General features: G+C 38.7%; 1 protein-coding gene across 6 annotated transcripts in view; it reads right to left on the reverse strand.

The window, feature by feature from the left end:
- Positions 1–10,333: 10,333 nt before the first annotated feature.
- ATOSA (atos homolog A) overlaps positions 10,334–17,572 on the reverse strand; it is a 116,953-nt gene continuing 109,714 nt past the window's right edge. For 5 of the 6 annotated variants that reach the window (XM_012442305.3, XM_012442302.3, XM_012442304.3 and 2 more), the window contains exons 11-13: positions 16,816–16,884; positions 14,378–14,577; positions 10,334–11,331 (exon numbers count right to left, since the gene is read on the reverse strand). In XM_012442305.3, the coding sequence (XP_012297728.2) occupies positions 11,178–11,331; positions 14,378–14,577; positions 16,816–16,884 (423 nt within the window). In that variant the 3' untranslated portion in view covers positions 10,334–11,177. Of the gene's footprint in view, positions 11,332–14,377; positions 14,578–16,720; positions 16,885–17,572 lie in introns of all 6 variants that reach the window. The other variant, XR_001105667.2, reaches the window with a different exon arrangement.

Here is a 17,572-nt window from a genome sequence, read left to right on the forward strand (position 1 = left end):
TGCTTCCTGGGAATTGTAGTTTCTAAGTGGAGCCGCCTCTCCCCGCCCTTTCCTGTCCACTCTGGCCCCCTGGTTCTAAGAGCTTTACTGTTTCTACTTCCCCAGCCTTGACTAGTTTTCTGTTCTGTTTGCTCTCTGCACCGTAGCCACACAGGCTGTCTTTTGGGCACACCAAAGTTTCTTCCTCCACTCTGCCACGCCTTCACATCTTCAGATCCGCGTCTCCGCCTCGGAACCTTTCCTTCCTAAGCCTCTGCACTAGGTCAGAGCCCTGAACAGTTCCTCAACAACACGAACTGTATCATTAGACAATTGTTGTGACTTTAGGTTACCTCTTCTGCTCAGATAAGCCGCACCAGGGCAGGGATCTCGTCTGTAATTACTTACCTTTTACTCAAGGTCCAGCACTTCCTAGATATCTAACGAAGGAATTCAGATTCATTTGTCCACTCCCAGGGGATCCACTCCCACAACTTTACCGAAACTGCTAGCCCAATGGAATTGCCAAGTCCTGCAATTAAAAACAACAACAACAACAACAAAACCTTTCTTTTTTTCTTTTTCTTTTTGAGACAGAGTCTCACTCTGTCACCCAGGCTGGAGTGCAGTAGTGCGATCTCGGCTCATTGCAACCTCCGCCTCCTGGGTTCAAGCAATTCTCCTGTTTCAGCCTCCCAAGTAGCTGGGATTACAGGCACCCACCACCACACCCGGATAATTTTTTGTATTTTTAGTAGAGACGGGGTTTCGCCATGTTGGCCAGGCTGATCTCGAACTCCTGGCCTCAAGTGATCCACCCACCTCGGCCTCCCAAAATGCTGGGATTACAGGTGTAAGCCACCATGCCCGGCCTTTTCTTCTTCTTCTTTTTTTTTTAATTGGCTATGCGACCTTGGATGAAAAGAATCTGTTTCTGATAGTGACACTCGCAGGGGGGCAAGTTTGAATTTTTGTGGGGCAGACTTCGGTCAAATGGAGAATTTACCATGGGCAACATTCTACTTTGAGGACCTGTCTGGAAAGTCATTCTTTCCCAACTAACACCACTCTGCATCATTATGAACCTTAATGTGTTAAACGGCACTGTGGTCTCCAGCACCCTGTTTCTTAAAAGTCCCTTCTCTTGGCCTCCAGGATACTATGGTCTCATGGATTTTCTCCTACTTCTCTGGCCTTTCCTTCTTAACCTCCTAGTTGAATCTTAACCTGCCTCTTAATGAGAAGATTCTAACAGTTCCGTCCTTGGATCCCCTTCACTTCTAGATTTACACAGCCTCCAGGAAATAACTTCCACCTTCATAGTTTTTGTTTTCGTTTTTTGAGACAAAGTGTCACTCTGCCACCCAAGCTAGGGTGCAGTGGCATGATCTCAGCTCACTGCATCCTCCACCTCCCAGATTCAAGTGATTCTCCTGCCTCAGCTTCCCAAGTAGCTGGGAACACAGGCATGTGCCACCATGCCTAGCTAATTTTTGTGTTTTTAGTAATTGTAGGCGAGGTGCGGTCGCTCATGCCTGTAAACCCAGCACTTTGGGAGGCCAAGGCGGGAGGATCACTTGAGGTCAGGAGTTCAAGACCAGCCTGGCCACATGGTAAAACCTCGTCTTTACTAAAAATACAAAAAATAGCTGGGTATAGTGGTGGGCACTTGTAATCCCAGCTACTTGGGAGACTGAGGCAGGAGAATTGCTTGAACCTACCAGGTGGAGGTTGCAGTAAGCCAAGATCATATCACTGCACTCCAGCCTGGGTGACAAGAGTGAAACTCTGTCTCAAAAAATAACAATAATAATAATAATAATTGTAGAGATGGAGTTTTGCTGTGTTGGCCAGGTTGGTCTCAAACTCCTGGCCTCAAGTGCTTTACCTGCCTCGGCCTCCCAAAATGCTGGGATTATAGTCTTGAGCCACTACGCCTGGTGGACAGTCATAGTTTAAACTGCCATCAGGCATACTTTATCTTTCTGGGCTTCATTTTATTGTACTTCCTAGATACTACATTTTTTACAAATTGAAGGTTTCTGGCAACCCTGCATCCATAGTCCATAGGCGCCATTTCTCTGACACCATGTGCTCACTTTGTGTCTCTGTGTAACATTTGGGTAATTCTTGCAATATTTCAAACATTTTCATTATTATTATATCCATTATAGTAATCTGTGATCAGTTATCTTTGATGTTACTGTTGTAATTTTGGGGGTTACCACAAACCACTTCCAAATAAGACTGAACTTAACCGATACATGTGTATGCTCTGACTGCTCTACCAACCAGCATTCCCCTGTCTCTGTCTCCTTGGGCCTCCCTATCCCCTGAGACACAACAATATTGAAATTAGACCAAATAATAACCCTAAAATTTCCTCTAAGTGTTCAAGTGAAAGGAAGAGTTGCATATCTTTTCCTTTAAATCAAAAGCTAGAAACGGCCAGGTGTGGTGGCTCATGCCTGAAATCCCAGTACTTTGAGAGGCTGGGGCTGGTGGATTGCTTGAGCCCAGGAGATTGAAACCAGCCTCGGCAATATGGTAAATTTCGTCTCTACCAAAGATACGAAAATTAGCCAGTCTCATAACCTGTTCTCTAAGTAAACAGATGAATAGATTAAAAAAATTTTAAAAGCTGGAAATGATTAAGCTTAGTGAGGAAGGCATGTCAAAAACTGAGACAGGACAAAAACTGGGCTTTTTTTTTTGCCAAAGAGTTAGCCAAGTTATGAAAGCAAAAAAAAAGTTTTTGAAGGAAATTAAATGTGCTACTCAGTGAACACATGAATGATATGAAAACGAGACAGCCTTTCTGCTGATGTGGACCAAGTTTTAGTGATCTGTATAGGAGATCAAACCAGCCACAACACTCCTGTAAGCCAAAGCCTAATCCGGAGCAAAGGCTTAACTGTCTTCAATTCTATGAAGCCTCAGAGAGGTGAAGAAGCTGCAGAAGAAAAGTTTGAAGCTAGCAGAGGTGAGTTCATGAAGTTGAAAGAAAGAAGCCATCTTCATAACATAAAAGTATAAGATAAAGTAGAAAGTGCCGATGGAGAAGCTGCAGGAAGTTATCCCGAAGACCTAGCTAAGCTAATTGACAAAGGGGGCTACAGTGAGCAACAGTTGCCCAATGTGGACAAAGCGACCTTCTGTTGGAAAATGTCATCTAGGACTTTCATACTAGTGAGATGTCAATGTCTGGCTTTGAAGCTTCAAAAGACAGGCTGACTCTCTTCTTAGGGGCTAATGCAGCTGGTGACTTTAAGCTGAAGCCAGTGCTCATTTACTATTCTGAAAATCCTAGGGTCCTTAAGAATTATACTCAATCTGCTCTACCTGTGCTCTGTAAATGGCACCACAAAGCCTGGATGACAGCACATTTTTTTATAACATGGTTTAGTTAATATTTTAAGTTCACTATTGAGACCTACTTCTCAGAAAAAAAATCCTTTCAAAATATTACAGTTTATTGACAATGCACTTGGTCATCTAAGAGCTCTGATGGAGATGTACAAGGAGATTAATGTCACAACATCCATCTTGTAGCCCACAGATCAAGGAATAATTTCAACTTTCAAATCTTAATAAGAAATACATTTTGTAAAGTTATAGCTGTCATAGACAGTGATTCCTCTTATAAATGTAGGAAAACTAAATTGAAAACCTTCTGGAAAGGGTTCACCATTCTAGATGCTATTAACATTTGTGATTCAAGGGAACAGGTCATTGTATCAACATTAACAGAAGTTTGGAAGAAGTTAATTCTAACCCTCATGGATGACTTTGAGAGGTTCAAGACTTCAGTGGAGGAAATCACTGCAGATGTGACAGACAAAAAGAGCAAGAAAAACTACAAGTGGATGCTGAAGATGTAACTGAATTACTGCAATATGATAAAATTTGAATGAAGAGTTGCTTCTTATGGATGAGCAAATAAACTGGTTTTCTTGAGATGGAATTTACTCCTGATGAAGATGCTGTGAATGTTGTTGAAATGACAACAAAATCTTCATCTGTACTCATTACCAACCTCTCTTCATCCTCCTCTCCCCACTTCCTTGGCAGCTTCTGGTAATCACCATTCCTCTCTCTACCTCCATAAGATCCAACTTTTCAGCTCCCATGTGAGTGAAAACGTGCTACATTTGACTTCCTCTATCTGGCTTACTTTACTGAACATAATGACCCCCAGTTCCATCCAATTGCTGCAAATGACATAATTTCATTCTTTTTTATGGCTGAATAATATTCCATTAGGTATGTATATTACATTTTCTATACTCATTCATCCGTTGATGGACACCTAGGTTGACTCCATATCTTTGCTATTGTGAATAGTGCTGCAGTAAACATGGGAGTGCAGATAGCTCTTTGACGTACTGATTTCCTTTTTTTTGAGACAGAGTCTTACTCTGCCATCCAGGCTGGAAAGCAGTGGCTCACAACCTCTGCCTCCTGGGTTCAAGTGATTCTTGTGCCTCAGCCACCCGAGTAGCTGGGATTACAGGCATGCACCGCCACACCTGGCTAATTTTTGTATTTTCATCAGAGATGGGGTTTCACCATATTGGCCAGGCTGGTCTTGAATTCCTGACCTCAAGTGATCCACCTACCTTGGCCTCCCAAAGTGCTGGAATTACAGACATGAGTCACTGCACCTGGCCAAGGATCTGAATTGTTTTCTTTTCTTTTTTTTTTTTTTTTAAATGAAACCTTTTTTTTTTTTTTTTTTTAGAATTAAAGCTTTTTTTTTTGAGAACCAAGTCTCACTTGGTTGTCCAGGCTGGAGTGCAGTGTTGCAGTCTCAGCTCATTACAACCTCTGCCTCCCAGGTTCAAACGATCCTCCTGCCTCAGCCTGCCAAGTAGCTGGGATTACAAGTGTGTGCCACCATGCCTAGCTAATTTTTGTGTTTTTTTTGGTAGAGACAGTCTCACTATGGTGTCCAGGCTGGTCTTGAATTCCTGAGCTCAAGTAATCTGCCCGCCTCAGCCTCCTAAAGTGCTGGGATTACAGGCGAAATGTCTAGTCAGTTCTTTTGTGCATTTTAAAATTGGATTATTTGGGGTTTTCTTTTTTTGCTATTGTTTGAGTTCCTTATATATTCTGGTCGTTAATCTCTTGTTTGATGGAAGTTTGCAAATGTTCTTTGTAGCTTCTCTTCACTTGTTCACTCTGCTATGCAGAAGATTTTTAGCTTGATGTAATCCCACTTGTATGTTGCGTGTGCTTTTTTTTTTTTTTTTGAGATGGAGTTTTGCTCTTGTCGCCCAGGCTGGAGTGCAATGGCGGGATCTTGACTCACTGCAACCTCTGCCTCCTGGGTTTAAGCAATTCTCCTGCCTCAGCCTCCCGAGTAGCTGGGATTACAGGCACACGTCACCATGCCCAGCTAATTTTTTTATCTTTAGTAGAGATGGGGTTTTATCATGTTGGTCAGGCTGGTCTCGAACTCTTGACCTCAGGTGATCCACCCGTCTCAGCCTCCCAAAGTGCTGTAATAAAGGCCATTGTGCCCAGCCTGTTGACTGTGCTTTGGAGGTGCTACCCAAAAAGTCTTTGCCCAGATCAATGTCCTGGAGCATTTACCCAATGTGTTTTTTTTTTAGTAGTTTCAGGTCTTACATTTAAATCTTTAATCCATTTTGACCTGATTTTTGTATATGGTGAAAGATAAGGATCTAATTTCGTTCTTCTGCATATGGATATCATTCTCCCAGCACCATTTACTAGAGAAACTGTCCTTTCCCAGTGTATGTTCTGGGCATCTTTGTCGAAAATGGGTTGGCTGTGTACGGACTTGTTTCTGGGTTCTTTATTCTGTTCCTTTGGTCTGTGTGTCTGTTTTTATGCCAATACTATTCTGTTTTGGTTACTATAGTTTTGTAGTACAATTTGGGTAGTACAGACATTTTAACAATATTAACTGTTTCAATCCATGAGCAAGGGCTATCTTTTCATTTTCGTGTGTGTTATCTTCAATTTTTTCATCAGTGTTTTATAAATTTCCTCCTAGAGATCTTTCACTTCTTTGCTTAAATTTATTCTTAGGTATTTTCCTTTTTTTTTGTAGCTATTGTAAATGTAATTGCTTTCTTTTTCAGATTGATTGCTACAACAAAAGATTAAAAAATATCACATAAACTTAGCTCATAAGGCAGTGGCAAGATTTGAGAGGATTGGTTCCAGTTTTGAAACAAGTTCTATTGTGGTTAGATAAAATGCTATCAAACAGCATTGCATGCTGCAGAGAAAGCTGGTCTCGAACTCCTGACCTCAGGTGATCGACCTGCCTCAGCCTCCCAAAGTGCTGGGATTACAGGTGTGCACCACCGTGCTCGGCCAAACTTAACTTTTATATGCACTGGAAACAAAATAATTTGTGTGACTTACTTTATTATTGTGGTCTGGAACAAACCTGCAATATCTCCAAGGTATATGTGTATTCTGGATTAATGCTGTCTAATAGCACTGTGTGTGATGGAAATATTCTATATATGTGCTCTCTAATACAGTAGCCACTAGCTACATATGACTGTTGAGCATTTGAAATGTAACTAGGACAACCAAGGAACTTTTTTTTTTTTTTTTTTTAGATGGAGTCTTGCTCTGTCACCCAGGCTGGAGTGCAGTGGTGCAATCTCGGCTTGCTGCAACCTCCGCCTCCCAGGTTCAAGCAATTCTCCTGCCTCAGCCTCCTGAGTAGTTGGGACTACAGGCACGTGCCACCACGCCTGGCTAATTTGTGTGTGTGTGTGTGTGTGTGTGTGTGTGTGTGTGTGTGTATATATATATATATATATTTTTTTTTTTTAGTAGAGACAGGGTTTCACCATGTTAGCCAGGATGGTCTTGATCTCCTGACCTAGTGATCTGCCCTGGCCTCCCAAAGTGCTGGGATTACAGGCATGAGCCACCGTGCCCGGCCAGGAACTTAATTTTTAATATTAGCCATACGGAATAGAATCACAGAGTTACCCTTTAGACAGAGATCCTCATTAAGTTTGGGGCAAGGTCCAAGAATTGATGTTTAACCAAAGCTCCCCCTGGTGATTCTGATGCATACATGCACAAAATATTTTTTTGACTTGGAACTTGGTAGGTGTATAAAAGTTTTAAAAAGAACAGAGTTCTTTTTGAGGTTTATTTGGCCTAGTTCAAGAGTTTATAGGAGTAAGGAGATGAAGTAATGTCTCCCTCCATTCGGTCCTCAAACAATTGAGAGAGGAAGTCTATCTGCATCATCAGAGTGTAGCAAACACCGAGAACATAATACATTTTGAATGAAAGGAAGAGATTAAAAAATCAACTCAGGGAAACCAAGTGAGATACCGAACACCAAAAATCCTAGGATGAGTGGTGATTTCTATGAGCAAATCCCAGAGATTATTAAATGAATCAACAGGTCAGATAACTGTAAACAGCAGTTTCAACAACTTGCGTGTTGAAAGTGGAACTTAAAAAGTGGATGATCCCACTTTTCTAGGGACTTAGTGGTTGGAACAGGAAAATTTTCAATAAATTAAAAAGAAAGGGCTAGGTGTGGTGGCTCATGCCTGCAATCCCAGCACTTTGGGAGGCTGAGGTGGGAGGATCACTTAAGGTCAGGAGTTCGAGACCAGTCTGACCAACATGGTGAAACCCTGTCTCTACTAAAAATACAAAAATTAGCTGGGCATGATGGCAGGTGCCTGTAATCCCAGCTACTCAGGAGGCTGAGGCAGGAGAATCATTCAAACCTGCAAGGTGGAGGTTGCAGTGAGCCAAGATGACGCCACTGTACTCCAGCCTGGGTGACAGAGTGAGACTCCATTTCAAAAAGAAGAAGAAGAAAAAGAAAGAAAGAACAGTGAACAATGGGATAAAAGGGGATCTGCCAGAGGCTGGAAAAACTGATTCTTTACCTCAAGCCTCCTGACAGTATATTAAGTTGAATAGCCTCTGAGTTGCATTAGGATATTCATTCCCAAAATCGTAGATTTAAAAAAAGTTGGTCACTTAAGGTAGGCATTTCCTTACGATATCTCACTTATCACATGGCAAGTTATAGACTTTATTTCCAAGAATACTGATGAAAAGTATATTTCTGGTGGAAAAATGTAATGGAAATGAGGAAAAAAGGCAAAATACCAGTGGAGTAGAGTGAAAAAGACAATCTTTAGCCCAGATTTGAATTCTGGTTCTTCTGCTTACTCCAGTATGACCTTGGGGAAGCTGTAAGCCCCTTTTTAACTGGAGAATAACTGTAGAATTTCCACTCTTTATCTGAAGTATGGTTGTAAGAGCATCAATATATGAATGCCTACCACATTGCAAGCATTCATATGTTCTCTTCCTTCTCCCCACGTCCACATTTTTGCCCTGTCTCCCACAGATAGCCCATGATGAAGTAGAATTGGCTGATTCCAATGCTCTATAGGGATAGTCTAGGGATTTAGAGTTAATGCTCACCAATGTGAAAAGCCTACTTCCATTTAGATTGATCCTGTTTTCCTAGGTCTAGCAAACCATATGGTGTATCACGTACCAAATTTTTAACCCTGTTAAAGCAGTAGCTGTAAAGGTCAACTTGAGAGAGGGGACTTTTACATTTACTTTATATACCTATATGGTGTGAACATTGTAAAATAATAAACATTATACATTTAAAAATTAAATTAGAAAAGAATCACCACTTTATACACAAAGTTAATTAGGAAAGAGTGAGGATTTCAAAGATGAGGCCTTTGAAGGAGAAATTTTCTCCTTCCTTAGCCCTCTGGGAATGACAGGTCTGGTGGGGGAAAATGGCAAGGGGGAGAACCTTCTGTTGGGTATTTTCCAGCTAGTCATTTCATCACTTTGATTTTTTTTATTCTCATGACTGATTTTAGCATTCTCATCAAATAAAATCTCCAAAGGTTATTTGAGATCTGTAGTTCCTTTTTAAAGGGAATTATCAGTTATGACTCATTTTATTGATCTACAACACTGCCAAGTGGGCCTGCAGTAAGATCTCTAGTATCTATCACAGGTAACATTGTTAGTTGTCTGCTGGTATCTTTCTATGCATGCCAACAGTCAACTATTATATAATCTAGTGACATAATCTTTGATACAGGTAATAGAGATGCGGTAATGCTTTGCCTATAACTACACGAGGGTAGAAAAATAACCAGTGTGATAGAGATAATGCCAGAGCAAATGAGTACAGACAGACGCTGGGTAATTATACCTCACAGAGGAAAAACCTAAGTGAAAAGGCCCTAAGAAGTAGAGGAGCAAAAGGTCAGCACATTCTTGCTCTGCACAAACTTACCAGGAAGCAAGCACAGGATGCACCTAGATGTTCCACTCAACTTCAAAGTTTCTGGCAAGTGCTCAGAAAGGTTGGAGGACCATGTACTAGGAAGAATTCTGCAAATACTGCAGTGTGGTATCCTTGCAAAAAGACACCTGAACACAAGTATGGGCCTATTTTTTGGGTAAACTTTACTGGAAAGGTTAAAAAAATCATAAAAATGTTTTTGATGTTTTCCAAGTTTTATATAAAATTATCAATATTGACTTTTGCCAAATGTATATCTAGATTTGTGTAATGAAATATTTATTTCAAGGATGAGATGACAGAATTTAAGAAGAGAAGGCACATTAATCATACCGTCACCACATTTTCTTAATCATACAGACCTGGAAACATTAGGGGATTCCTGGAGTCAGTTCCATCAGATACCATTAGAGCTGGGACTACAATCCAAACCTTTGGTCCCTGTCCCATCTGTTTTCCACAGAGTCTAAAGATTGACAACAATCTTCATAAATTTGCACCACTCAAATTTTTTTTAGTTTTATGGAATATAAATAGTCTTTTAAAACTGGTATTTTAAAATAAATTTATAAGAGGTATCTGCTTGCCATTCCACAGCCTGCTGGCCTGCAGCCACACGCTCATCACCTGGACAGATTCCCTTAAGTAGTCTGTCTAATGCCTGGGTTCCAAAGTAGATTTTCCCCTCTCCCAATTCCAGACTGCTTACCAGGTTCTAGATTCCCAGGTCTCCTGGGTGTGGCCTACTTGAGTGGTATGTTTAACCTGCAGCCATAGATTTCTACCAGCATTCCTAGTATTTTTGCCTTGTTACTTAATCTGCTGTTGCCCATTGTGTGAGCACAAACGTCTAAAAACCACCCCATTCTTTCCAAGGGTGTTGGAAGACAGACTTCTGACACACTGAGTGAGAAACTGGGACAAGACTCAAGACATCTTCCTCCTCCCTCTTTGGAGCTGTTGAGCTAGAAAGAAAATGCCTAATGATTAATTCATTCAATCACATAAATGTCTCATCTACAAATAAAAGCGAAATACACGTTTCTTAGTTTTTTGGCATATATTTACAATATAAATACTAATGTTTCCAAAGTACATATTCTTTTAACAATCTGAGAAAATTATCTAGCATAGGACAGCAATTTAATGTAAAGACTCTATAGTAGTGATTAAGGAAAAATAGAACTGTTTTGGGGATAAGGAATCCTGGCTATGAATGGGCATGATGATCTGAACTTGCAAAGGGAATGTGAAGCAGCTTAATCCACATTGCACTGCTAATACAGTATGTTAAAGGGCTACTATGTGATATAGCAACCTGGATATGGTTTTATAAAAACTAAACTTGAGAGATATAAAAAGTACACATGCTTGCATAGTGCGTTAATTTTAAAGAAGCTCAACATTTCATTCTCATTTTCAATAACTTAAATGAACAGCACTTAAAACACATCACACAAAATTAAAGACTTGTGCATATATTTCAGATTTCAACATTAATGTCAAAAATACATAGTATGATTTTACACAGGATTTGTGCTACATTAGAACACCAGAGACAAACATCACTTGAGTACTAAGGAAAACATTAAATATTAAATAACTGAGAAATAAAATGTGTAAACGCTAATCTAACTGGGGGGTTTGCTATTGCAACACGTCCAATGAAGTGGTTTCAACAGTACAAAAAGGATTAGGACATGAGTTTTTCCAGTCTACATGGAAAATATGGATTTCATTTCAGGAATCCTTTCATAAAAACTGGTCCAGGATAACAGGAGAGGATCCACTCTCCTGATGGTTAATTTGGTACACAATCCATTCTATGCTAATTTTTACTTGCAAACTTGGGTACTGAGTAAATACTTTATATCATCACTCCTTATCAACATCTTGGTGAAAACTGAGGGTTTGTTGGCGATTCAGTGTAAGATTTGAGTTCATATGCAGCACCGCTATCAACCTCCATTGACTTTCTAGAGAACAGGAGCCGTACATCTCTATGGAGGTAGATCTTTCCAGATTTAGAACTCTGGAACCTAAACAAATAAACAAAAAGATAAAACATTTCAGAGAATGAGTATTTAAAACAAACTAGAAAAATTAAAATTTGAAAGCAGGAAGAACTAATCTTGCAACAGTATTAGGTCAACACTAACTCTTTAACATGATATTTAAGATCTTTGTAAAGACCAAAGCATATGCTTTTATTTAAATGTTGTTCTCCTACCATTCCCCAAATACCTCATATTCCTTTTTCTTCTTACAATGCCTGAGATGCTTCTTCCTATAAATATGAGTGTCAAAAACAATCTTACTTTTTCTCCCAGGCTCCACAGTACATGCACCTTTCCTTGTCTGCAGGTTCACGAGGCAGTTCACATTACTCAGGAATATTACATTTGGGCTCTGCAGCCCTAGCATTTTCTGCCTACATAGACTGACCCATTTCACACAACAGCCTCCCATGATTTGGGGTAGATGATAATAAAATGTTATAATAAACAGTGGCTAGGCTAAGTAGAACCCAGCCACCATCTAAGTCAAGAGAAAAGTTAGCAGTAACATGAAAATGGCTATCAAAACTGTATATGAAACTGTTTCTATCCACTGCTAATATCTGTAATACAGTACAGGGATTTGGAGTCCTCAGTCACATTAACTTACCTACCAAACAGATGAATGTACCCTGTAGTGCCAATTTCTCTGTTTTTCCCTTGGCGTAGCATAAATACTCTTTGGGTTTGTGGATTTTACTCCTGAACTAGCTGAAAGATTTGGTGGTTACAGTTCTCTATGTTAAAGCAGACTGGCTCTGACTGGCTCACTCTTCCTTCCTCTCTGAAGTTTTCCACCTTCCCAATCTGAAGAAGATTCTTTGGGAAGTATAGCATTTTCCCCAAAAAGGTTTCTTTAAAGTGTCCTGACCTTATGTGGGGATTGTAAAAGCTAGGGTGGCTGATTTTTACTCTGGCCAGTATTGGTTACAAATAGCTATGGTTGTTAAACTTCAACAAGAATGGTGTCAAATGCAAGTTTAACCAGAGAGGGCTGAATCTTCTAGGCTGGGAGGTATGCTTATAGTCTACTATTTCATACCATGTTATTCATTCATTCATTCATTCATTTGTTCATTCATTTATTTTTGAGACAGAGTCTTGCTCCCTTGCCCAGGCTGGAGTGCAGTAGTGCGATCTTGGCTCCCTACAACGTCTCCCTCCCAGGTTCAAGCAATTCTCCTGCCTTGGCCTCCTGAGGAGCTAGGATGACAGGTGCTTACCATCATGCCCAGCTAATTTTTGTATTTTTAGTGGAGATGGGTTTCACCAAGTTGGCCAGGCTTGTCTTGAACTCCTGCCTCAGGTGATCTGCCCACCTTGGCCTGCCTAAGTGCTGGGATTATAGGTGTGAGCCACTGTGCCCGGACATACCATGTCTTTAAATTTTCCAATTGTGTTTTTCATAGATTTTTCATTCCCACAATCTGTGTAACATTTCCCATAAGGCTTACATCAGGTTTGGTTTAAATAAATTGTGCTGGCTCAACATGTCTTTTGAATACAGAACAACAGGCAGAAGACCAAGATGAAAGAACTAATTAAATAGTGCTTTGGGGGAGAATAATTAACAGACTTTCATGCATGGAATTTGAGTGTACAGCTCGCTGCTTATTCACTCCAGATCACCACTGCAAGGCATATATCAATAAAGATAGCAGGTGGTTACCATCAGCAATAAGAGATTAAAGAAGTCTTCTGCCTGAATCCGAGATGAAAAGTGATTCCTCCTGATGAATAACACTCCTTATTATAAGGAGTTAGACTAAGATAAATGTCACCGATGTGACTGAGGACTCTCTATGGAAGGGACCAGAAAATTATTAGAAACAGAGTTATAGGCAAAAGTCTACTGAGCCCTCTTTTAACCAATCACTTGCTCATTGGTCCTGAGAGCTAAACCAGGAGTTCAGGGCTGAAAACATTACCCTAGTATACTGACAACTTTGACCTCAAGAGCAAACAAGTGGCTTCTCACAACCTTAAACTATGAGTTGGGTAGTAAAAGTTAGCCAGAAAGATATTTATAATAGAAGGACTAGAGTATAAGCTCTATGAGAGCAGAGATTTTGTCACTGCTGTTTTGCTAGTGTCTAGAAGCATGCCTGGCCCATAAACATTAGTTGAAGAAATGAATAAAGTTTAAGAATTTCTCTTTCCAATACAGTAGCCATTAGCCATATGTGGCTATTGAGCATTTGAAATGAAACTAGTTCAAATAAGTGTAAAATACATACTTTATTTCAAGGAGTCAGGGATATAAAATAGCTCACTGATAATATTTATATCAGTTACATATTCAAATGATAAAATTTGGATAGGCTGGGCTAAATAAAATATATTAATTTACCTACTTACTACTTTTTAAATGTGGTATTGAAAAATACAGAATGATCTATATGGCTCATATTATCATTATTGTTTTTTGAGATGGAGTCTCACTCTTGTCACCCAGGCTGGAGTGCAATGGCACGATCTCGGCTCACTGCAACCTCCATCTCCCAGGTTCAGGAGATTCTCCTGCCTCAGCCTCCTGAGTGGCTGGGATTACAGGTGCCCAACACCATGCTCAGCTAATTTTTATATTTTTAGTAGAGGCAGGGTTCACCATGTTGGCCAGGCTGGTCTAAAACTCCTGACCTCAGGTGATCTGCCCACCTTGGCCTCCCAAAGTGCTGGCATCAAAGGAGTGAGCCATGGCACCCGGCCCTAATATTACATTTTTAAACAGCATTTGTTGAGAAAATGTGTTTCACTGCCCCACATGCATTTGTTTTGGCATAAAATATTTTACATTAAACAGCTATAAATGAAAACCTCCCTAATTCAACAAGTAATAATAACGACAGGAAGGTATGCTATGTACTTTCTGCATCTTGGCACATCATCAAGAGTTCCCAAGCTAAGCAAAGTCCCTAGGGACACTGGTCTAGTTAAAGTCACAGTTAAAAACAAAAATAAACAAACAAAAAACAACTAAAAATTTTAGAGTTGTTCTAAAGTAACATTTTCATATTTGAAACATTACCTCAGATGTATGAGGTAGCGTAATAACCGTTCTTCTGTGTGTCGGATGTTCTCCTTATTAACACTTCTCTTCATTTCTTGTTTAACAGGTACAGAAAAAGTTCTTTGTCGTAGGAATGTCTGATGATTGGCTGGCATAGCTCGTAAATCATATATCACAACAAACATCTTCACCACAGTCTTATTAGGATTAAATAAGGTCTGAAGAAACAATGTAGAAATTATTCTTTAAAAAGAATGATTCTTTGATGGGACTCAGAATGATTGTGCCAATAATCAAATAAGATTTTAAACAACAAGGTAATACCACTGAATATAATTCAGTTTCAGGGACTACAATTAACACAATTTCAAAAGTTTATAAAATAATATTCAGTATTTTTAAAAGGTTCAATTTGATTTTTTGTTTACAATAATATAAAGCCTTGTAATAAATCAAAATCTTTAGTCACAAATTCCATATATATAAATTTTACTCCTTGTTCAGAGGAGTAACTTTAAGGAATAATTCCACTAGCTTAAACAAAATACATCTTTATTGGGTTAAAATATTCCAGTTCAATTATTTTAAACATATTAGCTTTGCTAAAGAGTATCAACTTCAAACTTCTCGAAATAAGAGTTTTAATTTTTTCTCACATTTTAATAGTGAACAAATAGAATATCTCAAATAAAAATACAAGCTCAGTAAATTAGCATGTTTGATGTCTTAGGTACATAGAATTATTATACAATTTAAAATAGGTGCTCAAAGAAGAGACTTTTTCCTTTCTGGACATTTCCCCAAGTTTAGAAAACAAAGCTCAGTATTAACTAGATCTAAAGTGAGCTAATACTTAATTTACTCATACATAGAATCATTTCAAAATTTGCAGCAACACTAGGCTTTTTTAAAAAAAATCCTCAATATCGTTATAGATCAAAATATGTATCCATGGTGAAGACTGAATTAAGTTCAATTGTCGCTTGGTTATGAATAATTGAAGGAATATTATTTTTAAAGTATTAATTTTTAAACAAAACCCCAAGGTGCTGATCTGACTTTAACCAAATTACCAGCACATCAATAGGTAACTTGGTGCCCATGCTTTCAGAAGCTCATCCGTGGCACTGGACATCACTCACTGAATCAAAATAGAAATATATCAATATCATAATCCAATTTTTGAAATCTAGTGAGTCTTAAGATTAAGGCGAATACATTCAACAACCACAACTCATAAGCCAGGAGTTCATGTTTATACACAGTTAAACTGTATACGGAATAGAAGACATACCCAAATTTCGTACTTATAATTAACTACTAAAGTTGGCAGTCTCCAAACAAGAGGTAAATGTGTTACCTCTGGGTTTATGCCTCATTATTATGTCAACTGACAGCTAGCTTTCCACTGACCCACACTTTCTCATGAGCTACACAGCCAAAGGCAAGAGATCACTGTCACTCCTTTAGTTCTAGAAATCAGTTTGATATAAAATACTTGTGGTATTCTTGTGGTAATTCTTCCTTAGCAAAAATTATATAAATATGAATTACTATATATATGTATATATCAACACACATATACACATATATTGCATAGTTCTGTTTCATTCCCGTGGGATATGAAACAAATGTACAGACTCTTTGCAGTATTGGAACAATGATGATGAGTAAAAGTGATCTGACAAAGTACTGAACACACTGAGGTCAAAGGTCATAAAAAGGCTTGTTGAATTAGACCAGACCTTGAGTATGAGGAGCAAGCCTAGGCTAGATTCTCAGCCTGCAAACTCTGTAACAGATTTGAGGGCTTGCAGGATTATGCTGGGTGAGACCTAGAGTGAACTCAATTTCAAGCTGGACTTCATATCAAATTATTCTTCTGAGAACCCTGGACCAGGGATGAGGAAGGACTGTTCTGGGATAGAAGGACTATCCTGAGCCAAAAGGACATCAATGCCTAGACCAAAAGGAATGATGCCTTCTCTGCCCTGATATCTGTCAGATTACATTTCTGCTTTGTGTGATCATCTCATTAAATAATTTTAGAAACGATTACAGTAGAGATAAAATAATTTTGTTTCCAAGTTTTCCTGCCAAAGCAATACTAATATTTGAGGTCTCCTTTTAAATAGGTTCATCTCAATCTGGTTTATTAAAAAGAAGGCACCAGTAATATTAGGTTCTAAATACACTGAAAAGAGCCCTATTGAAGTTATGCAAACTGTCATATGCTATTTTTCTTAAGTATTCACCTTGATTAGCTTATTAATGCTTTCCTTTTATGGAGGTCCCCAAATGGTCATTCCTGGGGCAGAGCAGGGAAACTCCAAACAAAGCTGCAGCCCCACTGTTACTTACCAAAGTTGTTGCAGCAGCAGTAGCAGGAGAAAGGGCTAAGTTCTATATGTATGTGAGAGAATGATTATTGCAATTGTAGGCTATAAAACACATACCACTTGTATTGTTCCTGAAGGAGGTACTCGATAACCCCTTTTACCAAGGGACTCTAAAGTAATCACACCCTTGAAATAAAAGAAGACAAATTGAGTACAAACTGATACATATGTACATAAAAGACTAAAATAAGAATAACTCATGTAATTTACTAAAATTTCAAATTCTATTTCTATGGAAAAACATTAGAATTGAATTAAGAGAGATATATTCTATGTTTCTACCCTTAAAGAAACACTTTACTGTTCTTCCTGGTGATGTTGCTATAAATAATATATAACATAAATGGCCACGACACTTGAAATTATTATTAAAATACAGGAATAAAAGTCAGAAGTTTCTAACTACAAAGGAAATAAAGGAAGGTAATAGGACCCTTTCCATGTATCTTGAGGGAGAGGAGAAATGAAGAAGCAAATAATTTATTGGTCTTTGGGCCTGTAAAAACTCACAGGTGTAGGAAAATAAGTCTTGGCCAAAAATAAAGTCAATTCTTCAGTCTGGGATTTAAGTTACATATCTGGATTTCTGAATAAAGACAGGAAAAAAAAAAAAAAATAGAAAAGGAATTTGGAAGTCTGTAGTTCCCTGCCCGGTACTACTTTATGGGATAAGAGATGTTTTAAGACAAAAAGTGAAAAACGAAGGTTAAATCAGCAACTTTCAGGCTGTGAAATGTTCTATAGTAAAACTATTAAATCTCACTTTTATAAAGTTAAATATTTCTTCAGAAACAATCTTATGTCGTGTATCTTT

This window comes from Aotus nancymaae, unplaced genomic scaffold (genome assembly GCF_030222135.1).
Source record: "Aotus nancymaae isolate 86718 unplaced genomic scaffold, 86718_ANA_hifiasm-v0.15.2.pri h1tg000062l, whole genome shotgun sequence".
NCBI classification, from domain to species: Eukaryota; Metazoa; Chordata; class Mammalia; order Primates; family Aotidae; genus Aotus; species Aotus nancymaae.